The sequence below is a fragment of the Papio anubis genome, chromosome 11 (genome assembly GCF_008728515.1).
Source record: "Papio anubis isolate 15944 chromosome 11, Panubis1.0, whole genome shotgun sequence".
NCBI classification, from domain to species: domain Eukaryota; kingdom Metazoa; phylum Chordata; class Mammalia; order Primates; family Cercopithecidae; genus Papio; species Papio anubis.
This window is the reverse complement of record NC_044986.1, coordinates 78,661,447-78,687,025: the sequence shown is the minus strand read 5'-3', so window position 1 is coordinate 78,687,025 and position 25,579 is coordinate 78,661,447. Positions and strand designations below refer to the sequence as shown.

The 25,579-nt window shown below is 37.6% G+C and overlaps 1 protein-coding gene, 1 non-coding gene and 1 pseudogene across 8 annotated transcripts in view; 1 reads left to right on the top strand and 2 right to left on the bottom strand.

Moving 5' to 3' along the window:
* The window catches only part of NRG3 (neuregulin 3), a 1,118,981-nt gene that overhangs the window by 635,058 nt on the left and 458,344 nt on the right, over positions 1–25,579 (bottom strand). For all 7 annotated transcript variants that reach the window (XM_031652669.1, XM_031652672.1, XM_031652670.1 and 4 more), the window contains exon 2: positions 4,501–4,630. In XM_031652669.1, the coding sequence (XP_031508529.1) occupies positions 4,501–4,630 (130 nt within the window). The remainder of the gene's footprint in view (positions 1–4,500; positions 4,631–25,579) is intronic.
* LOC108587597 lies at positions 10,639–11,365 on the top strand (annotated as a pseudogene).
* Positions 19,821–19,926, bottom strand: LOC116269550. Its single transcript, XR_004177177.1, has one exon. It is a non-coding gene; the product is annotated as a U6 spliceosomal RNA (small nuclear RNA).

Here is a 25,579-nt window from a genome sequence, read left to right as displayed (position 1 = left end):
CTACATGACTTCTTTGGGGTTTTAATTCTTTGCCATCTTTGTTATTCGGTTTCCTCATAGCTTGTCTTTTAATTTTGTTTCTGATTTATGATAGTCAGATAAAAAAATGCTGTGTCAAAGTTGTTAATTTTTGCCTTCCATTGCTTTTATTTGCTCACAAGGTCCTTACAATTGCTAACATAAATAAATACGTAATTTTATTTATTATTTTCCTTAGGCTTTATTTGTTTATTACATTAACTTTTGAAATCATTAGTATACTTTTGGTATAGAAAGAGGGGTCAACATACACTTCTGATACTATTTACTTGATAGTCAATCATTAATTGAAAAATTGTTCCCTCATTTTCCTCTGGTTTATGAATCAATCCTTGTTCCATACTAAGTCCCACAATATACCACAATCTGTTTTCACTAATTAGCCTGTGGATGGTCTGTGGATTTATATTTTGAGGCTGGCTATAGTAACTCACACCTGTAATCCCAACATTTTAGGAAGCCGAGGCAGGAGAATCACTTGAGGCCAGGAGTTGGGGACCAGCCTGGACAACCTAGTGAGGCCCCATCTCTACAAAAAAAATAAAAAATAAAAAAATACAGATATTATCTGTGCATGGTGGTGAGTGCCTCTAGTCCCAGCTACTCAGGAGGCTGTGTAGGGAGAATGGCCTGAGCTCAGGAGATTGAGGTTGCAGTGATCCAAGATCACACCACTGTACTCCAACCTGAGTGACAAAGCAAGCCTTCCTCTCAGAAAAATAAATATATACATACACACACACACATATATATATATAGATAGATACACATTATATTTTGAATTTAGGAAAATCTATTTTCTCTATTTCTTGTTCTTTAAAAATCCGGCCAGGTGTGGTGGCTCACGCCTGTAATCCCAGCACTTTGGGAGGCCGAGGTGGGTGGATCACAAGGTCAGGAGATCGAGACCATCTTTGAGCAATTACGGTGAAACTCCATCTCTACTAAAATACAAAAATCAGCTGGCATGGGAGGCTGAGGCAGGAGAATGGCTTGAATTGTGAGTGCGGAGCGCTTCCAGTGAGCCAAGATCCTGCCACTGCACTCTCTAGCTGGTTACAGAGGGAGACGTTAACGAAAAAAATCCTTCTGTCGCTTTTTTTAATTAAATTGCTTTATAATTTCTAAGTACTGGTACCACAAATGTTTCTTGAAGAATTGGAATAACAAAAATTACAAAGAAACAAAAGCGTCCCCCACTTTCAACACCTCCCTTTTCTGGGATCATTTTTTTTTTTTTTTTTTTTGAGGATGTACTTTCAGGATTTCTATCACAAATAGTTTGGTAATTGTGCACCTATTGTTCCTTGAGAAGAAAACAGAAACGTGTCAGAGCATGGTCTATTTTCACAACATAGAAAACTATTTGATGCAGTTTATTATAGGATTGCAATTTTTTTTAATCCAAGAAATATAATTTTAATTTCTTTCAGATTTAAATGTCTAATCTTTTGAGACATATAAAAATAAACTATTGAAACAGCTAGGGTCACACACAAGCCTTTACACTGCCACTCAGATCTATTAAATGGCATCTTATCTAACTTGAAACAAAATCCAGTAACTACTATGTCATAAAGATACTCCTTGTAGTATGTCAGTTACTCTGAAGTATTTTGCTTTTTAAAATTTCCTAACGATGAAGTATTTTTCTTACTCCAAACACATTATGAAGCACTGTGCCATTTAATTTTTAAATACATTTCTGTATTTATTCAACAGTATCTTCGTGATAGGAGGTGCTCAGTAAACATTTGTTGAATAGGAGAATGACTGAAACATACTACTTAAATAGAGTGCTGTACAAAATGGCACATTATTAATAACTACGTTGGAATTTTTAGAAGTGGCTGATGCAGGAACAAATGTAAGCCTTTTATTCACAGCAAAGCTTGAGAGATGAATAGCAGGCACATGTGATGTGTGATTTATTCATACACACTAGTAGGAGATTTATAGGCATCTATTAACCTACTCGAGTTCCAATTTTGTCTTAGGCTAGTCTTTTGTCATGATTAGCTATGTTGTGAGTCTATGTTAAATAACAGGCTGTCTGTACTGAAATATGCAAGAAATATGAAGACAGAAGGCCAAAATTATTAAATATGTACATCATTTCATTTAAACTATAGATATATATCTGCTTATGTGTGTTACAAAAATTAGAGATGTACATGCATATGCATAAAAGCAAAGGATTTTTCTTTTATGGACATGACATTCATTGTTATGGACTGAATTTATCTACAAAAATTAAAATCCCTACATGAAGTAAACTCCAGTTCCTCAGAATGTGATCATATTTGGAGAAAGGTCTTTACAGAAGTAATGAAGTTAAAATAAGGTCATGAGGATGTGCTCCAATCTAATATGGCTGATGTCCTTAGAGGAAATTTGGAACACACACACCTACAGAGGAAACATGATGAGAAGATACATCTCCTCGACCATCTACAGGCCAAGGAGAGACGCCTGAAAAGGAATCAACTCCGAACACAAACACCTACAGAGGAAACATGATAAGATACATCTCCTTGACTGTCCATAAGCCAAGGAGAGAGACCTCAAAAGGAATCAACTCTGCTGACACCTTTATGTTGGACTTCTGACCGGGACTGTGAGAAAATAAATTTCCACAGTGAAGCCACCCAGTCTGTAGCACAATGTTACAGCAGTCCTAGCAAATTAACACACTCATGAAGTAATGAAATATACAGCATGGTCAAACGACGGAAAAGAAGAATTACTTTGTTCTCCCGATAGTCTCAGTTTTGGAAAAGATGAATCATCTCAGCCTGCATACTGTGGTGGGACCTGATCCAATTCTTCCTCCGGGGAAAACACCATCAAAGAAAACTACTGCTTTAGCCAATGCTTCTGATTCATCTCTTCTTCAAATGATTACAAATTCAAACATAATTGATTGCATTGCCCACTTCCAAATGAAAATCTCATTAGATTGACCAAGGTAACTGTAACATGGTTGAGGATGTAAAAGGGCTTGCATGCACATCACACATTGAAGGAGTACTGCATTCCTGGATTTTCCCTTAAGGTCTTAATATCACTTGTGTGCTTCGTGTCCATACGTGCACAGTCACAAAAAAATATGAGAGAGGAGGAGTGTGGAGAGAAACAATCCCCACTCCCCTTCTTCCCCAACCCAGGTTTGCAGAGCATAGGAATAGGGTGCAAATTTTGCAACTCGGGTAAATGCAGTGGCACTGCCAAAGTCATATATGAACACCACATGTCAGGGGTGAGGAAAGGTCACAGTTCTATTTGTCCTGACACAGGACATACGGTAACTTTTACAGAGCCCTCCTACCATATCATGTATCTGTTCTTCCAAACCTGTGCCATTGCTCAGTGTGGCAATACATCTTCCCTGTGGACTAAACCTGGCTCTTGGATCCAGGCAGCTTCTGCCGGCATGGCATGTTCTAAGTTTGTAACTATACGATACATTTCTCTACATCATCTTAGTGAAACAACATGGGAATTGAGTTTTATAACAGCAATAGAAAAAAGTCATAATTTTCCATGCCTCATGATTTCAAATAATTAATTTAATGACTGTGTCATATGAGAAAAGCAAATAAAGAGAAGAAAAGGGGTGTGGATATCTATGATCACCGATGCATATCCAATTGCCAAGAAAAACAAATTACCAGGGTAATACTTGAAGTGAAAACTTGGTAAGAGATATTTTTCAGATGTTAATTTGATTCTTCTATGGAGTCTTAAAGCTGCAGTGTCTATAAGTGCACTCTTTATCCCCCCTTGTTTTTATTTTTAGCAGTTACATAACTTATGTCTCTAAAAACCAATTAAACACCTTCCTGATCTCTACTGGGAGTTTTCCCCAAGTAGTTCTCTACTTAGACTACAACAGGACTGCTATTTCATTTACAACTTCTTGCTGGAGAGTGTTTCATCAGAGGTGTTAAGAGAAAGTATTGAAATTAATAAAGGAGGGCAGAAACAAAATAAAATGCAGTTTTCTCTGGACACAGTTAAAGTCTCTGGGGTTTGTTCACAAATAAACACGGAGATTCTAGATCTTAGATGAGCAGTTTGCTTCTCCTGCCACAGTCAGCAGGTTCTCAAGAACCAATTATTTCTGAGTACTAGGATATATGCCTAAGTTCCACATCATAAATATACTCTGCTAAAGTGTGTAAATAATTATTTCCATTAACTTTGCATTTCTAAAGGTACATCTTCGTTTGCTTAGTCAGGTAAAACTTAAACCGTGACTACTTTGTTTCCGTCTTGTCTTCTTCAACTGTTAAAGAGACAGCAGCCTTGCCCTTTCCAAATTAAAACTCCCAATTCTGCTATTCAAACGGTGGGACTGTGTGTATCCCGGACATGACACATTACAAATGCTGCCAGCACCCTCCACCCCCAGGCCTTACAGAGGGCCGGCCCTTTCCACCAGTGTCCTCAGTGGCTTACCGACAGTGTTTATGGGATCCGGTCAGGGTTTCGATCACAAAGCACTCGCCATCGTTGAGACAGTATGCGAGGTCCTTGTCTCGGCAGGGTTTGAAATGCTCGGATCGCTCTGTGGAATATGTCGTCGTATCTGTCAGGGAAAGCACAGAGGGAAATGCTGTCAGCAGTACATTCTGACACCAACAACTCCTGCCACTGGCCCTGGATCTCTGTACGGAGGCCTTCTCATGGGCTCTGACCTCTGGGACTCTAGACAGACAGCTCCAACCCTCCATGGTACTGACCAAATGCAGCTGGCTGTAACCACTGTATTCAATTGTCTTATTTCTCCACTAAATTTTAACTATTGGAGTCACTCTGGAGAAGCCCCATTTGAGGACACGTAAACACTAAAAGCTCAACGATCCTGAGTCAAACACACCCCAAATCCACCCTCGTTAATTTCAGTTTTAACAAACATGTTGTATGAAGGATTGAAACAACATTCCCTTCCCTTTATTGCTGCCAAATATAATTAAACATCTGATCAATGTATATTGTGACTCTTCTGTGGAATCCAATGTCAGTTTGGGGGATTTTTTTTTAGTTACAGCTATAATTGGCTAATAGCTAAGCCAATTATTCTTTCACTTTCTCCTTTTATTATGTAATTAAAATGCAAATGTTCTAAATTCTGAACCAGATTCTCAAATATGAAGAATGTTTCTGGTAAATATTTAACAGGACCAATTATTGTCATTTGTTAGCATTATCTTAAACATGCATTTTTAAAATCGTAATTACATACATTTTCAAATTAAGTTATACATCAATATCTACATCCCAAATACGAGACTAACCATAAATATGTGCTATCTACAAGATACAGACTCTATTACCACATGTAGACATTATTCTAATTACAGAGCTTTAAGCAACTATCAGCACGAATTCCACCATAACATTCAACAAAAAATATACTTAAAAAGTCAAAGAAGAAAAAATTATTCAGCGCTTAAGCTTTTAATTTCCTTTACAGATATTTAGATTAATAATAATATTCAACAGCACAGGATATTATACCAGCTTATTAACCGCCCTTGTTTGAATGTGTCTCCTAAATTCCATGTGTTGGAAACTTAATCCTTAAATTTTTATGTTGATGATATTTGAAGATGGGGCCTTTGGGAGGTAATTAGGAATAGATAAAGTCATCACGGTGAGGCCCCCATGATGGAACTGTTGGCTGTTTAAGAAGAGAAAGAAGGACTGAGCTGACATTCTCTTGCCCCCATCCATGCGATGCCCTGCACTGCCTCAGGGCTTGCAGAGAGTCCTCACCAGCAAGAATGCCCTCAGCAGATGCAGCCCCTTGACCTTGGACTTCCCAGACTCCAAAACTGCAAGAAATAAATGTATTTTCTTTGTAAATTGCCCAGCTTCAGGTATTCAGTTAAAGCAACAGAAAATGAACTAAGACAGTAAATGAAGGTCACAATGAGCTTCTTCCCTGATTATCGTCACAACTGATGGTGAGTGATCATTTTAAAAGGAAACTCATCCCTATCTCTCCCACATCTAAAAATCCTCATGGGGCTCTCCTGTGGGAATAACTTTAAAATCCATAGTAGGGCAAACCAGGGCATGGGCCATCTATATGTTTATCTGTCTGATGGTCTCTTCTTGCATTCTAAAACTTTATGCAACTTAATTTTCAACTATCATTCTATTTTCTCAAAATACCAAGAACTGTCACACTGCTCCTTCTTCCCAGACCTTCATTCTTTGTTGAGGACACCCAGAAATCCTCAGAATTTAGATGATCTCATCATGTGCCTCCCAGTGCCTCTTATCACTTTCCTCACTGCATTCAAAACTGCAAGTAATCCTTTCTTTGTTTTATCTGTTCTTTTCCTCTGCAACGTCCTTGAGGGCCAGCATGGAGGCTTGATAAGAATTGGTGCTCATAAAAATATCTTCAAAATATCTGATCTCTCTAACATCAATAATTAAATGCTAGAAATGAAAGCTGTAATTAAAAACCTCATTACAATTTTACAAAAGTTAATGCATTTTGTACAGCAAAAAGTGAAATATAATTTAACATTTATGTTACCATTTTAGTATACTTTTTGTAATATTGATAAAGATTGCAAAAGCAAGGCCTTCAGATTCACACAGACCCTCACACATATGTTACTCGTATTCCATGAGCACTGAAATAAACCACTACTGGTGTTGCAATGGGAACTTATGTTTTCCACTTCAAAATATCTGCTTGTTAATACTTTGGCACAAAATAAAGGCTCTGCAAAACACACACATTTTCCATCTTGCAGGAGATTCTCTACAGTAAGGATCTGTTATTCAAGACAGTATGTGATAAACAGTCACACAGAATCAATCTCTCTATGGGAAATATTTAAAATTCAAGAGCTCTGAGCAAAAAATTCAATACGAAACCGTGCACAGTTGACTGCTACTCTGGCTGCTGAAGTATATTAACTCATGATCAGTTAGTTAACTTTTCCTTTAATTTCTTATTATCCATTTATTGATATTCACTGATCATGCTTCTAAGAACAGCTTTTCATTAACATAATCTACAGCATAAAAAGTGAGATCCTTATTTTATAATCAGTGGTTTTAACAAGCTACAGACTTCAAGTGCAATACAATGGCAAAGCAATTACAATCAATTAATTTCCATCTGACAACTGCTGTCTCTAGTGGTTACCGCCCCATTCTACCAACCGATTTCTCCATCATGTTATCATCTATCAGCACATTACAGAGGATCAGAGACCCAAGTAAATGGCTCTGCAAAAGTCTGGGGTGGGAAAGCTCAGATACCAGGCTTAACATGTACTGAGGCTTTCCGTTTCCACAGCTTAATGAATCCCCAAATTAATTTAAAATACTCATGCTTAACCTTCACAATGACTTTACTGAATTCAAAGAAAACACCATTATTATAACTTTTAAATGACAATATAATGAACAATAATAAAACATTGGGTATGATCATTCTTTAAGTAAATAACTGCAATTATCAATACATTTGAAACCTTAAAATGTACCTAAGCATTTTACTATATGTTATCTATATAGTATTATTACCTGAAATCACAGAGGCATTGGGTAGGGTAAGTGTAATTCATCATCAGGTGAAATTTTATTCTTGAAAGTCATGCAAAAGATGTGTATGGAAATATAGGCAAATTCTGGACCCTTAATAAAATCAGTAGGTTGCTATGCTAACTCTAAGACCACCTACCTAGATTTTTGTTGAATGAATAATAAGCATACTATGTCTAAGTCACTCTTATTCAGGTTTTCTATTACTTACAGCCAAACAAAGCCTAATAAAGAGATGCTAATAATTTTGGATGATATCCTCCTACATTGGTACATCTGATTAAAGTGCATGTATGTATTCATACATCTATTTAATTTTCAACATATAACATATACTACAAAACACATAAAATACAACATAAATAAGAATGAGCCAAAAAAAAACCTCTAAGGTGCAATTCTTTATTTTCCTTCTGTGCCCTAAGGTGGCATAGTGTGCTCTAATGTATCCAGCTGAGTGTTTTATTCTGAAGAAGGAACATGGAACATTTGTGAGAATGAGAACGTGGATAAGATCTAATGCCAAACTATAAAAGTTATGACCCTAAACAACCTTGGTGTATCTCTGTAATCAGATATAAAACTCTCATCTGTGAGCAAATTCAATACTTTCGGAAGCTTGTTTATATTTTTTAAAGCTATGCCACTTTTAAGACAGTCCAATACACTAAGCTGGCTATATACTATATGGTACTATTTTGGCATGTACTTAATCAAACTTCTGTTTCTAGGAATGTAATTTGGTAAATAATTTGTTATAGAGCTATTGCCTTCAAAACAATTATATGGATGAAGATTCCTGTAAGTAAACAAGAGGGGCCTAATGTTCCTGTGAATTCCAATTTGTATTTCAAGGCTTTCTTTATGTTCCCTTATTCCAGAGTGGGCCCTGCTATCAGACGTCATTCTCTCCACATGCATCAGCTTCTGAAGCTCCCATATGACTGGACCATGAGTTTGCTTCCATGGAGCAGAGAAGTCTTCACATCTTTAATCCACGGGCTTATGGAAGGCTTGACACAGAGAGGCACAGAATAGGTATTTATCTATATAGTATTACATAGATAGAAACTTTGGCCGGTCATGGTGGCTCACAGTCATAATCATAGCACTTTGGGAGGCCAAGGTGGGCGGATCACCTGAGGTCAGGAGTTCCAGACCAGCCTGGCCAACATGGTGAAACTCTGTCTCTACTAAAAATACAAAAAATTAGCCAGGCATGATGGCAGGCACCTGTATTCCCAGCTCCTTCAAGGCTGAGGCAGGAGAATCACTTGAACCCATGAGGTGGAGGTTGCAGTGGGCCGAGATTGCACCATTGCACTCCGGCCCGGGCAACAAGAGGGAAACTCCGTCTTAAAAAAAAAAAAAAAAAAGAGGACAACTTTTTCTATATAGCCTTTTTCTACTTGTTGGTGTTAAAAAGTGGTATCATAGGCCGGGCACTCTGGCTCACATCTGTATCTCAGAACTATAGGGACCAAGGTAGGAGGATCACTCGAATCCAGGAGTCTATGACCAGCCAGGACAACATAGGGGGACCCCATCTATACAAATAGCAATAATAATAATAAATTAGTCGAGCATGGTGGCACATGCCTGTGACCCCAGCTACTCAGAAGGCTGAGGAGGGAGGATCACCTGAACCCAGGAGGTCGAGGTTGCAGTGAACTGGTATTGCGCCACTGCACCCCAGCCTGTTTGAGGCAGGGCTGAGTGAGGCCCTGTCTCAAAACAGAAAAAAAAAAAAAAAAAAAAGTGTTATAGTGAACAAAAACTCTCTTTTAAAAATATCTGGGAAGCGAATTAAGTTAGGATATAAGAAGGGCTCCAAAACAACTTAGGGAAAGAGCATAGAATTTCATTAAAGGAGGGAAAAATCATCTCAGCAGCATGGAGGACAAAGGAGGAGAAGACAAAGCAAAACAATTGGAAAGGATTTTCCAGAAAAGAGGGACAGGAAGAATAAAGGAGTGTTAGGATTAAGATGAGCAGAGATTGTGCTGAGAAAGTGTTTTCCAAGCACCATGACCAAGGTCTAGGGATCAGTTTAAGGAAGTACTACTGCTGACATTAGAAATAGTACCCCATCACTTGGGGGCCACAGGAACTGTGCAATTATCTGGATCACTCATCTGGCACTTGTTATATGTAGTTTATGTGTTTTCTTATGTTTTTATACGTTTCAGTCTCTATCCCCAGGCAGGTCAGGGAGTGCTTTGCTTTTAAGTTCTCTATCCTTTCCACATCATGTAGCATACATAGTAAGTAATCAGTACAGTAATTAAATGCACAGTGAGAGGTGGTGGTGGTGAATTCATTAAAGGCAAAAGGGAAGAAAATGTTGGGTTGGAAGACAGAAATCCCCGCAGATTTTGCAATTAAAGTTAATTTATTAATGAATTAAAACGATGACTGGTTTCCCCCTTAAGTACTGAGTTCAACCTGAATATTACTTATGGAGGTTTCTTTGTTGCTGGCACCATGCAGCACACTGTGGGAACACATATTTTGTTGCAGGAACAAGAGTACTAAATTGGTTATTACAGATAATAATTGCATGAGAGAGTCAAAGGAAGGGAGAGCTTAATTCAGGCTATAGTTATCTCTGAGGATTTCTTAAAGTGTTGGCATTGGAGCTGGGCTTGAATATGTGTGATTGAATTGGCACAGGAAAAGGAATCCTGGATGGGAAAAGCAAGGTCACCCCCCACTCCCCGCCACAAAAAACAAACAAACAAAAACAAAACAAAACAAAAAAAACACAAAAACAGAAAAACATTGAGACTCCGATGAGATCCTAAATAAACTCTTCACATTCCTGGCTTAAAAATGTCAGATTTCCTCTTTGTCCGCTAGAGTTGGGCAGTCGGACGCGCCGCTACTTTGTAGCGGTTTCGGGCGGGCCACGCGTGCAGCAACAGGAACCCAACCCCGGCTGACCTTGAGTTCCAGGAGTTCGTTTCTTATGTCCGCAGAAGTGCAGCAGCCTCAATTCTTAGTGCAGAAAAATAACTACACATGGACAAAGGAGATCCTAAGAAGCCGAGAGGTAAAATGTCATCATATGCATTTTTTGTGTAAACTTGTCGGGAGGAGCGTAAGAAGCAGCACCCAGATGCTTCAGTCAACTTCTCAAGAGTTTTCTAAGAAGTGCTCAGAAAGGTGGAAGAGCATGTCTGCTAAAGAGAAAGGAAAATTTGAAGATATGGCAAAGGCGGACAAGGCCCGTTATGAAAGAGAAATGAAAACCTATATCTCTCCTAAAAGAGAGACAGAAAAGAAGTTCAAGGATCCCAATGTACCCAAAAGGCCTCCTTCGAGCTTCTCCCTGTTCTGCTCTGAGTATCGCCCGAAAACCAAAGGAGAACATCCTGGCCTGCCCTTTGATGATGTTGCAAAGAACCTGGGAGAGACGTGGAATAACACTGCTGCAGGTGACAAGCAGCCTTATGAAAAGAAGGCTGCCAAGCTGAAGGCAAAATACGAAAGGGATACTGCTGCATATCGAGCTAAAGGAAAGCCTGATGCAGCAAAAAAGGGAGTTGTCAAGGCTGAAAAAAGCAAGGAAAAGAAGGAAGAGGAGAAAGATGAGGAAGATGAAGACGATGAAGAAGATAAAGAAGATGAAGATGATGATGAATAAGTTGGTTCCAGCGCAGTTTTTATTCCTTGTCTATAAAGCATTTAAACCCCATGTACACAACTCATTCCTCTTAAAGAAAAAAAATTAAAATGTAAGGCTATGTAAGATTTATTTTTAAACAAACAAACAAAAAACTGTCACATTCCTCAAGCAGTTTTTTTTTTTTTTTTTTTTTCCCCTCTCCCATAGAGTTCACAATATGACGATTCTCTAAGAAAAGGCAAGAATCTGGCAATGCAATCTAAAAGCTTTTGGGATTAGCAAACTACCTTTACAAGCCAGAAGCCATTTAAGTATGGTTGTTGACTCCGGCAGCTTCTTCTGTAGGAATACTGTAAATGAAACCTGCTGCCATATATTAAAATTTTCTGTAGAATCTGTCATTTATCAGGCACCCAGGAAGGCGCACTGGCATGAGACTGAGTTATAAAATATTTAATGGTAAAGGGAAATTGCAAGAAGAATGCAGTGGTGTTTGAAAGGGAAACAAACCATTTCTCAGCTGGCAAGAGGCAAAGATAGCTTTCTCCCTGCTGCCAAAGATCAGACAATTGTTCACTTTGCTGGCATGGGAGAAATGGGGAGTATAGGGCGAAGATTTTAAAAGTTCAATTGATTCGTGGGGCTGCTGTGAGAACTGACAGTTCTGGATGTAACCCAGAGCCATTAATTCTTGCAGCCAATGAAGAAAGGGCCCTTGTAAAAGTTGCATGACATATCTGCCACGTTGCAGTTTGAAATCCTGCTTTTAAAAACTGTTTCAGCTATTTAAACCTGAATGGGACATAGCTTGTTCAATGGAAATGCATTTCTTTGGGAATTGCAGAGTTTATCCTCAACTGAATATATTTCCTTTAACCAGCATGCGAACACATGCATATTACAAACTGCTTTGAACTATGATAATAATAATAGCATCTACTGTCACTGGAGCCCTTGGCGTACGCTAGGCTCTGTGCTATGTACTTCACAGACACTATCTCTGCACCCCACATCGCTTTCCTGAAATGGCCTATTTTATGTTACTGTTATCTCTAAATCCAATAGTGGTTTTTGTTTGTTTGTTTGTTTGTTTTGTTGTTGTTTTTTTCTGTATCTTGTTGAAATTCTCAAAAGCAACTGACACTCATAACCACTCTTGCCTTTGTGAAAACCCTTCTTTCCTTGGAATCTATGTTATCACATAGTCTTGATTTTCCTCTTGATCTTTGACTTGCACTAACTTAGTATCATCTAATCTATATTTAAATGCTGGATTACTTAAAGACTGGCTTTCAAATGACCCCAAACATATACTTAACACCATGCTAAGTGTTTTCCTTTAGCTGTCTTTTTTGACCTTAAAACAACACTATGAATTTGCACTATTTGTATTATTATTATTATTATTATTATTTTTTTTTTTTACAAATAGAGAGATTGAGTCTTTACTTACTTTGTTTACTTCATTGACCCAAGGGTTCGTGGCTTTTACCTGGGAGCTTCTGAACACAAACCAATGCAGCTTGACTGACTCTGTTATAATGTTTCCCATAGGTCACATTTTTATTTCCATTCTTTCTTTCTTTTTTATTTATTTATTCTCTAGGTGAGTGCTATTCCCAGGTGGTACTCAAATTAGCAGCATCAGAACCATCTCTGAGTGAGTATGTTAGAAATGTAAAGCATGGACTCCATCCATGACCTACTGCACCAGAAACGTTGGAGGTGGGTCCTGGATGTTGCTTTAGAAAACTTTCTAGATCATTCTCATGAACCCTAAACTCTGAAAACCAGCTGCGTGGATGATCCTCTCTGTTATCTACATGCCAATAACCTTGATTTTACACATCCAGCTCACAGGTTTCTCTGAATTCCAGTCTGCCTATCTCTTCCCTCTTGATGGACCTCCCAAAAGCACCTCAGAATTTGCTTATAGAAAATGGAACTCTTGCTCTTCCTCAACGAACCTGCTCTTCCTTTAGCAATCCCAGTCTCCGTTAATGTGACACCACCGATCCCACTGTCCAGGCCAGAAACCTAGTAGCCATTCTCTTGATCCCGCATGTGCAATCACCAAATACCCTTGATTCTAACTCCTAAATATCTTTTGAATCTACTACTTCTTTCCATCTCATCTTACCTGGAATATTCCTTACAGACCTGTCTGTGCACAGGCTAGCCACCCTAAAATGAATTATTTACAATAAAATCTGTTTCCATAATATATGCGGGGAAAAAAAAAAAAAAACCATAGCAATCAGTCACTGCTGTTCAGAAAATCATGTCATAGCTTATCTAGGCTCTTACGATGAAGATCAAAATCTTCCCAAGTCCTCTGTGTCTCTCACTCCTCGTCTCATACGTAATAACTGCCCCCCACTTTCAATACACAAGCCGCAATTGTTCAAATGTCCCAGGTCCCCTCAGGCCTTTGCACATGCTTCGCTCTGCAGGTTGCCACTTTTACCCCAACAATCCCACAGTTGTCCACAGATTTCATCCAGAGAACATACTATAAGACAGAAAAAACTTCAGCAAAAAATAAATTCCCATTGGATATTTCTGTTCTCTACAAAACTCTCTATAGTGTTGCCCAGTAAAGGTTTCCTTCTCTGGGGACTTTTCACCATTTAGGTCACAGAACTACACCCCTCTCTGTCTGCTCTTTGTCTCTCATTCTTTCAATCAGAGCTATGACTGCTACTCATAGTCTTGAGCCACAGAAAACACACATGTCTGGGAAGCCTAGCCTTTGAGATGATTTATCAAAGTCTAACAAAAATGAGCATCACCCTATGGGATATTCTCAAACTTGCTACTAGAAATAATAACCTTCATTATTTCCATTTGTTTATCCCATAAACCATATGCTTCTGGAAAATACAAACATGTTTTATATCTGTGTGTGTGTGTGTGTGTGCATGTATGTGGGTATACGTATTCCTAAGAACTAGCTCATCACTTGCTATCCAATAGTTATTCAATAAATACTTATTGAATGAATATCCTCACACTAACCCTAAATTATGGACTTTTATCTATTATAGATGAGATTTTCCGTATACCCATAGAGACTTCATTCCTTCTAACAAAACAGTCTCCCTGGGAGTCTGAACTACTCTATAGGCTAAGAAAAGCAGGAGTACATTAAGGATTGAATGCTACGTAGAAGTGAAGACAATTGCTAACCGAGTGGCCTAAAAATCCAATATGCTGGAAGACTGTAGTAGGGCTTGCTATTGACAGAGAAGGAGCAAACACTTACCTCACATAGGTCAGAAGTGCATACTTATACTTTTATGTGGGTGTACAGTGGCCTTGTCTCTGCCTCATTCCATAAAAAATCATGAAGTAGGTTGGTTGACTATTGTGTGTGCTTATTTAGAAATATTATGATCTGGATTACAGCGGGGTCATTTTCCACTTGCTCAAATTTTACCGTACTTACACACGAGCAGTGAGCAGCATGTACGTAGAAACCCCAATACTTTCTGCTAAGAAAAGAACATGGCCATTTGTAGATGGATCTTAAACTTCAAAGAGAACTGAGTCTATGTTCGTGGGACCCTTTTCATGCTTCTCCAGCACAGAGAGATCTCAGCTAACAGACTGATTCTATCTTCTGAGTCAGGTGCATTGGGAAACTTGAAAGAGATGCCATCATAGACTTGAATTACATGGCTCTCCTTCCTCTGACAACATGTTTCCTAAGCAATTTTCTAATTGAAATTTGATTTCCAGCATTAATCTGGATGCTATCCATGATGGGGATGGTGTTCCATTCTCTACAACATCTTTATTTCCCAAATGTGTCTTTATATGAAACTTTTAGTGGATAAAAGTTTCTCACACATCGCAACAGCCTCCTGTCTGATCTCCCTGTACCTCACACTGGCTTCTACTACTTACTCAAGAGTTAACACACCCACCTCAAGAGCACACGTGAGCTCTCTTCATCTTGTGGCAAAAACTCCATTGGGTCTTCATTACACAAGATTAACAAACACTTTCTAGCTTATTCAGCAATTCCCCACACAAGCCATCAGAGAAGGCTCCCTGGGACTGCACTTCCTAATCTCTCTCACACTCCTTGAGCTCCAATAGTACTGGAACACATACGGCCACTTTTAGACTATGAACTTAAATGTGCTATTCCCTTTACGTTGTACACAGCTACATATCTCTGCCTAAAAAAATATTTTCTAATTGTTTTAGGTTTATGTGAAATGTAAGCACATACTGAAGTCTTCCCTAGCTCCTCAGGTTAGAAGTGGCTGAAAGTATTCAGAGCTCCAGGCACACTTCCTATTCATCTCTAATACTGTGATGATCATTCTGAATTGCAGTTTCACTGCTTACATATTCGTTCTCCATCCTCTTCTCAAACTAGATTATGGGAACTTAGGGACCTACCAAATCAATCTCTGTATCACCATAATTTATTACAAAGCCTGACACACAATAAATGCTTAATCCATCCTTTCTGTGACTAAGTATCATAATGGTTATAACAATGAAGTTTATACCAACATCATAGGCATACACAAAACTTCAGAATGATAAGGTAACGGCATCTTGTTGCTCCAAATCTGTAATAATGTTTTTGGAAATGAATGATGAAAAACATATCTATACTTCTGTGAACATACCTGAAGCTGACTAATAATCAAGGTTTTTTTTTATTTATTTATTTTTTTTATGTTCATGGGTTTCATGTAAAAAATAAAGTAGTTTTTTAAATGAAAATTAATGTGTTTCTTTATTAAAGAATTTTCTCCCACATCCAAATTTCTTGTCTGGAAAGTATGTATGGATGTGACGTTCAAAATATTTAATAAGCCATATGAAAATTAGAAGACTAATCAAAATAAATCTGTACAGCCATTAGAGAGAAGCAGGGTCCTGGAGGTCCCTCTGGGGCTACATGTTAACTCTTGTTTCTGGATTAACACTGAGGAGGTTTGGGAACCCAGGCATCCAGGGTGGCATAGGGAGACAATTTTCAGGGGGATTTGAGTAGTGGTTATTTACCACATAGAATAAAATTATTGTAATTTCTTAACAGTCAGTACAATTAATGAAGTGTACTGCTGTAAATCACGTCTACTTTCATGGTCTAAATCTGTCTTTAGTATAATTTGAAGTCAGGCATGTGATGCCTCCAGCTTTGTTCCAGTTGCTTAGGATTGCTTTGACTATTAAAGCCCTTTTTTGGTTCCATATGAATTTTAGGATTTTTTCTTTCTAATCCTGTGAAAAATGACATTGGTAATGTAATGTAATGTAATGGTATTGAATATGTACATTGCTTTGGGCAGTATAGTCATTTTAATGATATTGATTCTTGAAATCCATGAGCATGGGGTGATTTTCCACGTGTTCATGTCATCTATGATTAGTGTTTTGTAGTTTTCCTTGTAGAGATCTTTCACTTCCTTCATTAAATATATGCCGATGTATTTTTTTTTTTTTGTAACAATTTTAAATGGGATTGAGTTCTTGATTTGGTTCTCAGCTTGATTATTATTATTGGTGTTTAGCAGTGCCACAGACTTTTCCATGTTGATTTTGTATCTTGAAACTTTATTGAAATCATTTATCAGTTCTTCATTCTGTAACATTTATCTATATGTCTATTTTTTATTCCAGTACCATACTGTTTTGGTTACTATAGCATTGAGAGCCCTAGATTTGTTAAAGCCACATACCTGTGACCAACTGACCTTTGACTAAGTCAACAAAAATGTACACTGGGGAGAGGACACTCTGTTCAACAAATGGTTCTGGAAAAATTGGATAACCATATGCTGATGAATGAAACCATACCCATATCTCTTACCATATACAAAAATTAACTCAAGATGAGATTAAAGACTTAAATGTAAGACTTGAAACTGTAAAAATCCTAGAAGAAAACCTAGGAAAACTTTACTGAACATTGGCCTAGGCAAAAAAATTATGACCAAGTCCTCAAAAGCAAACATCAAAAAAACAAATATATAGGCCGAGGCAGGCAGATCACGAGGTCAGGAGATTGACACCATCCTGTCTAACACAGTGAAATCCCATTTCTACTACAAATACAAAAAAATTAGCCAAGCATGGTGGCAGGCACCTGTAGTCCCAGCTACTTGGGAGGCTGAGGCAGGAGAAAGGCGTGAATCCAGGAGGCAGAGGTTGCAGTGAGCTGAGATCACACCATTGCACTCCAGCCTGGGAGACAGAGCAAGACTCCATCTCAAAAAAATATATATATATGTGTGTGTGTGTGTGTGTGTGTGTGTGTATATGTGTGTGTGTGTGTGTGTATATATATATATGAGAGAGTTAATTAAACTAAAAAGCTTCCACACAGTAAAATAAATGATCAACACAGTAAACAGACAACCTACAGAATGGGAAAATATTTGCAATGCATCTGACAAAGGGCTAATATCTGGAATCTACAAGGAACTCAAATAACTCAACAAGAAAAATAAACAACTACATTAAAAAGGGGGCAAAACATGTAAACACACACTTTTTAAAAGAAAACATACAAGCAACCAATAAACATTTGAAAAACATTCTCAACATCATTAATCATCAGATAAATGCAAATTAAAACCACAGTGAGATACCATCTTACACCAGCCAGTATGGTTAATATTAAAAATTCAAAAAACAACAGATATTGTGAGGATGTGGAGAAAAGGGAATGCTAATATGTTGTTGATGGGAGTGTAAATTAGTACAACCTTTATGGAAAACAGTATGGAGATTTATCCAAGAACTAAAAATAGAACTACCATTTGATCCAGTAATCCCACTACTGAGTATATACCCGATGGGAAAGAAATCATGATATCAAAAAGATATCTGTACTTGTATATTTTCGGCAGTACTATTCACAATAGCAAAGATATGGAATCACCTTAAGTATTTATTAATGGTGTGTGTGTGTGCATATATATAATATATATGGTATGTGTATACATATACACACATATATATAACATAAATACAATATTCTATATATATACACACACACACATATAACATACACACATACACACACCAGAAATACCATATACCATAAAGTACTACTCAGCCATAAAAAAGAAATCATAACTTTTGTGGCAAAAGATTTATGAAATCTAGGACCCTCAAGGCTTAGTAACCAAAACACCATGGTACTGGTATAAAAATAGATATAGATCAATAGAACAGATTAGAGGAACTGGAGGCAATGAGCCTAAGTAAAATAACTCAGAAACAGAGTAAAATACTTTATGTTCTTACTTATAACCTGGAGCTAAACAAAGGGTACACATGGACATATAGCAGTAAATAATATACATTGGAGACTACAAAAGATGGGAACATGGGAGGAAGGTAAGGGTTGAAAAACTATCTATTGGATTACCAAATTGTTTTTTGGGTGATGAATACACTGAAAGTCCAGACTCTACCACTATGCAAAATATTAATGTAAGAAAGCTGCACTTGTACTCCCTAAATCTATAAAAATAAAACAGATATATACATATAAAATAAATAAATCTGTCCTTAGGAATTATAGTTTTAACAATTCAAACCAGCAACCTTGGGATAAGAGAAACTTTAGAAGTCAGCATGCAATAATAATGCTTGGAATAACCTATTAATACAATATAAATATCATTTTCATTTTACAGAAGAGAAACTGAACTATGGAGGGCCCACACAGCAGTCTTATTATTTCACACTTCATCCATAGAAAGGCAGGAAAAAGCCGAAAAAGCCCAACTCCATAAAGAAATCTCTTTAATATTCTGCATTTCCAACCGGGCTGAGTTTTGGACTCCTTTAAGCTACACATATTCAAGCTTCTGCTTGCCAAACACTCTATTTATCACTCCAGAATAATAAACATAAGAGCAATTAGAAGGCACCATTTTTTGGTAGTTCTTTCATCTTGGAACCCATCTACCCAACACCATTATTAAAAATATTTTTATTTTTAATTTTTGGGGGGTACATAGCAGGTGTATATATTCGTGAGGTACTTGAGATGCTTTGATTCAGGTATGCAATGCATAATAATCACATCATGGCAAATGTGGTATCCATCTCCTCAAGCATTTATACTTAGTGTTACAAACAATCCTATTACACACTTTAAATATAAAGTGTACAATTAAGTTATTATTGACTATAGTCACCCTGCTGTGCTATCAAATAATAGGTCTTTTTTTTTTTTTTTTTCTTTTTTGAGACGGAGTCTCGCTCTGTCGCCCAGGCTGGAGTGCCAGTGGCCAGATCTCAGCTCACTGCAAGCTCCGCCTCCCTGGTTCACGCCATTCTCCTGCCTCAGCCTCCTGAGTAGCTGGGACTACAGGCGCCTGCCGCCACGCCCGGCTAGTTTTTTGTATTTTTAGTAGAGACGGGGTTTCACCGTGTTAGCCAGGATGGTCTCGATCTCCTGACCTCACGATCCGCCCGTCTCGGCCTCCCAAAGTGCTGGGATTACAGGCTTGAGCCACCGCGCCCGGCCTCAAATAATAGGTCTTAAACTTTCTATTTTTTTTTTTTTGTTTTTGTACCCATTAACCATAAAAACAGGGAACGTTTCATAAATTTGCATGTCATCCTTGTGCAGGGCCATGACAACTTTCTCTATATTGTTCCCATTTTAGTATATGTGCTGCCAAGGCAAGCACCCAACACACATTTTTTTGAGCACACACTAAAATACTATGCAAAGCAGGTATTGGGGTGAGGTAGGTGGGTACAAAAATAAAGACAGTGCTTGACTCAGGGGATTTCTATTACTTTCTCTTTCAAATTTTCTTTTCATTCCATTATGGCTTTGAATTAATGTCTAAACACTGACTTGATCTTCAAATTCCTTCATGAAAATGAATCTCACTCACTTTAATTACTTAAAAATCTCATTTTTCCCCTTAATTGTCTTAGCTTTTATTTGAATCTTTTATTGTAGTGTTCAGAAATCCAAGCACTTTCTTCTCTGCCTGGGGCAGAAAGAAGGGATAGGCATTGCAACACAAGAGCCTAGCTTGAAGCCCTGCTTATGCATTTGCTAACTATGTCAAGTGTCATGGCAGAATTAGAAAAAAATATTCTAGTAGAGCTCGTGGAGAGGGCACTTTTGTCAGTAGTGGTGTGGTGGCTCCGCATTTTACACAAGAAAGGCTTAGAGAGTGGGTTGAGGTGGGAACTAGACATATCTTAATGCAGCCTTTGCATAGGAAATATGTTTTTACTTCTATGGTGTTCCTTTGGATGGGTTGAGAAACTGAGATTATAACAGGGCTAACTCTAACACTAGCCCCAGCCACCACCCCCAGATTCTTAGTATCTTGTCTGCAAACCACGCTGCAAAAAAAAAGTCAATCAAGAGAAGTTTCCTCCTCAAAAAATAGAGCCAACTGTCAAAGACACTTTAGAGAGTATTCACTCTGGCTGACTGGAAAAGTTATGAAAATTATATTAAAGTACTTTAAAAGATGGATAGTTGTTTAAGTAAAAGGACTATATCTTTAAGCTGTCTTATATCTCCAGCCCTAACCTAGATGGTATATTGATAGCTGCACAACAGAAGATAAAGAAATGCTAAATCAGGTGGAAAGCATACAACTTCCCAGACATGGCACATGAGAAGTGCACACAAGCAGGAGAGGAAATGCAAGCATGCAACCAAAGTGTTAAGAACCAAAAAGACCAAAAGGGACACCAGAAATATATTAAAAGTCAAAAGAGCACTTGGAAGCTTAAGATATTTGAATCTCAACATGTTCAAACTTAAAAAAAAAAATAGAAATTTAAAAAATTTTAAAAAGAGAGAAAGTTACTGATATGGTTTGACTGTATCCCACCCCAAATCTCATGTTGAATTGTAATCCCCATAATCTCCACGTGTGGAAAGGACCTGGTGGGAGGTAACTTCCCCCATGCTGTTTTCATGATAGTGAGTGAGTTCTCACAAGATCTGATGGTTTTATAAGCCTCCGGCATTTCTTCTGCTGGCCCTCATTCTCTCTCCTGCCGCCCTGTGAAGAGGTGCCTTCTGCCATGATTGTAAGTTTCCTGAGGATTACCCAGCTATGTGGAACTGTGAGTCAATTAAATCTCTTTTCTTTTTAAATTACTCAGTCTCAGGTATTTCTTCATAACTGTGTGAGAAGAGACTAATACAGTTACTGCCTAAAAATACAGGAAATCAAGAATGTAGTATTAACCCCTAAAATGTCACATTTGTTTAAAACAGGCAACTAGAATGTATTCAGTCATTAAGTCATTTATCATTTCGAAAACATCCAGGTCTTAGGGATATGCAATTAGATAATAAAACAATTACATTGTTCTTCAAATCTTCTCACATAAAGTACCCAATATATCAATCATTTCACTTCTTTGAAGAGGTCTCATCCTGTGCACCCCTGTTCATTTTCTTCATGACAGTGTTGGTGTCATCTTAAGCAAACGTGGGAAAGGCTTGTTTCTTGATACTACATTGGGACTCTGTGTTTTAGCCTCAGATGAAATTTAGTGTGCCGAGTTCTGAATATACAACTTAATGCTTCGTAATGTACTTTTGCAGATCTGGGTTTGCATTACTACTTTACTACTTGCTGGCATTTTGAACATGAATAAAGTGAATATATGAAAGCATATAATTCACGGGGTTTCGTGAAGCCTAAATGAGAAAAGAAGACAATGGGTGGTAGAGGTATTTTCACAGTGTTTGGCACCAAGCACATCTTTCCCGTCTTTACTAAATAAGTCAGCACATATTTATTGAGTATCAGCTGTATATCTAATTCTGTAATATCTCTGCATGATGCCAATTAAAGTTATTTATTTAACAATCTATCATTGAGTATCCACTATAAGACTGCTGAGTACTGTATTAGTTCCTGGGGTGGAAAGTGAGGAAATAGTTCAGATAATAAGGCACATGACTGCCTCCCAGGAGCAACAAGGCATGTGTGACTGTCATGTACCCAATCTACACTCTGCTAAGTGCCAGGCAGGGGAGAGTGGTATCTAGGTGGCTAATATACTCATAATGCTTGCTAACCTCTAAGCACTTGTTTAGAGACACTGGATGTGGTTATAGTATTTTAAAAGATAAATAAGCCCTCCATAGGGTAGTTCATGGATTTCTCATGTGCTGTTACATAGACTAGATCAATAAAGTGTGGGATGCCCCCATTAATCACTAGTAAGGTGATGATCTCACGAGTGCACTGCTTACAACTTGACTATCATATTGACATCAGAAAGAGAATTAATCCTTTTCTGCATTATTCCATAAAAGTTTTTTTTTTATGTTTTTACGTTTTTCCAGAGAGGAGAGGGGCACACGTTATGCTTTATTCAGTCATGTTTGTCTTATTCATCTCTGTAAGATGTACATCTTCATATCAATGTACATGAAGGATATCTACATGGGACAAAGGGAAGGTGTGCGGATCTTATTTGACTTTTGGCTTAAGCATAGCCAACTATTTTCTTTAGCAAGTTCTTAATTTATCCGAACTTACTTAGGTAATATGATTAAAATATTACTTATTATTCATTTTTATGAGTAAAGGCCCCAATGCATTATAGACATGCAGTAAGTATTAATTTTATCATACATCTTCTGTTCTTTAAACTTTTCCTTTCCATTTGAATAGACATTTTTTCCAAAGTATACATACATCCAACAAACACATAAAAAGATGTCCAAAATTGTTAGTATTTATGTAAAGTAAAATCAAAACTACAATGAAATATCACCTCACACCCATTAGAACACACAACAATGAGTATTGGCAAGAATGTGGAGAAATAGCAACAGTCATACAATGCTGGGAAAAGTAAAACCACGCAACTGCTGCAGAAAAGTTTGATCATTCCTCAAGATGTTAGAGTTACCATATGACCAAGCAATTCCACTCCTCACATAGGAGAATTGAAAACAAAACGTTCATACTTCTTTATGAGTGTTTATAGAAATATTACTCATAGTAGCCAAAAAGTGGAAGCAACTCCATTGTCCACCAAGTGATGAATAAACAAAAAAAGTGGTACATCTATACAATGGAGTATTATTCACTAATAAAAGACATTAGTTGCTGATTCATGCTACAGCATGGGTGAACCTTGAAAGCATTATGCTCAGTGAAAGACAGTAGGCATAAGTCTACATATTACATAATCCCATTTATAGAAAATGTCCAGAATAGGCAAATCCACAGAGACAGAAAATAAATTAGTGGTTGCCAGAAGTGGGGAGGAAGAGTGAAACTTTATGTTCCTATCTTTTAACCTTGGTTTCCTATAAATCCTTTTTTTATGTTTCCAGTTTAGTAAGAAGTAAAAGGGGACAAATGTGGCTCATTAGTTAAGATTCTGCAAATAAATAACAGTCAATTTCATGTTATGCCTTTGTAAACCATTTGAGGGAAAAAAAAAAAAAAAGGAAACCCCCCCATGTACCTCCCCAAAACTCTTTGCCTTATTGACAAACTTGACTCTCAGACCGTTGTTTCAGAACAAGTATTATTGAGAAAATTGGTCCATTCTCTGTGATATTTGGAAAGCAATTAAAACAAAAATCAAAGATCTATAACCATCTGTTCACTTCCAATTCTTATCTCTCCATTTGCAGAAATAACTGCTATGTATTATACTGCTTGTGGATCATTCAATATTTTAAGAATGAAAGATAATGGTGGCCTTTAGCCTGGCCAACATGGCAAAAGTCCGTCTCTAGTAAAAATATAAAAATTAGCCAGGTGTGGTGGTGGGCATCTGTAATCCCAGTTACTTGGGAGGCTGAGGCAGGAGAATCGCTTGAACGAGGGAGGCAGAAGTTGCAGTAAGCCAAGACTGTATCACTGCATTCCAACCTGAGTGACAGAGCAAGACTGTCAAACAAAACAAACAAACAAACAAATAAAAATAAAAGAAAGAAAGAAAAGAAAGGAAGAAAGAAAGATAATGGTGTGGTGGTCTTTGAAAGTTACTGCTGAGAAAATTTGGCATTTTTAACAGAAATTCCAATTTAAGCACAGATAGTAGGCTAGAAATCTACTATCTAACCTTGCCTCTCTGATGGTGGAAGCCATGAGCTCCCCTCCCTTTGTGTTGTCTGAAGCTGTTTCCCAATCTGCACTACAAAGTAGGAAAATAGTCATTTTCCTTGTTATCTTAAAGTTTAGAAGAGGGTGCATTCTCTGTCCCTTCCACACTGCACTCCATATCTCCTTTTCTCTTCTACTGGTGTGACATTTTTTTGGTGCACACATAGCAAAATAAGCTTTTACCCATCCTACCTGGTGAACCCTTCACCAAGAATCAGATTTAGTTCATGTAGAGAAGGGTTCAGTATATTACGGTCCTAGGCCCAAAATCTGGTCTGCCACCTGTTTTTGTAATTACAATTTTGCTAAAACAGTGCTGAGCTCATCTGTTTATGCATTGTCTATGGCTTTTTGAGCTACAATGAGTTGAGTAGTTGTGAAAGAAACCATATGACCAATAAAGTATAAAATATTATTTGACCCTTTACACAATTTACCAGTCCTTGATATAAAACATCACTGGGGAAAGTGGCTTTCTCACAGATTATATATTTGAATTACTAGACATTTTTGGCACTTATTTCAGTGCTTTAGTGTGATATATTTCAAAAAATACATGTAGAAGATGTCTAACCACCAATTAACCACTAGGGTATTGAAGTAAGACAGACTTGATTTTGATCCTAATCCTGATATTTTACCAGCCGTATGATATTCAATATGTTCTTAACTTCTTTTTTTGTTTGTTTTTCTTTGTTTTTGAGAAGCAGGGTCTTGCTCTGTTGCCTAAGGTGAAGTACAGTGGCATGATCATGGCTCAATGCTGCTTTAAACTTCTGGGCTCAAGTAATCCCTGCCGTAGCCTCCAAAAGTGCTGACTGAACTTACTGAATCCCCCAGTTTCCCTATTTGTAAAATGGAGATAATGAGAGTACCTACCTGTCAATGAGAATGATTTTGGCTGAGAGTTCAGAAAACTCAACACAAATGGCTTAAATCTGAAGGAAAATAACATTATCTCTTTTAGCAGGAGAGGGTTCCTCGGTTGTCTAATATAGTGATTTACCTAGATCCCCAAAAATAAAGGACTCATTCTGCCGAGCCATCATTGGCTATATCTTTAGGCTAGGCTCCCTTGTCACAGATAGCTGCCATGATTTTAGGCATCACATCTAAATATCATCACTCCTATTAACAAGATTTGAGTTCCACGCCCACTTCTTAAGCATTCTCAGTCTGAACATTGGCATTCCCCTGAGTAGCTTAATGAAGCAAATGC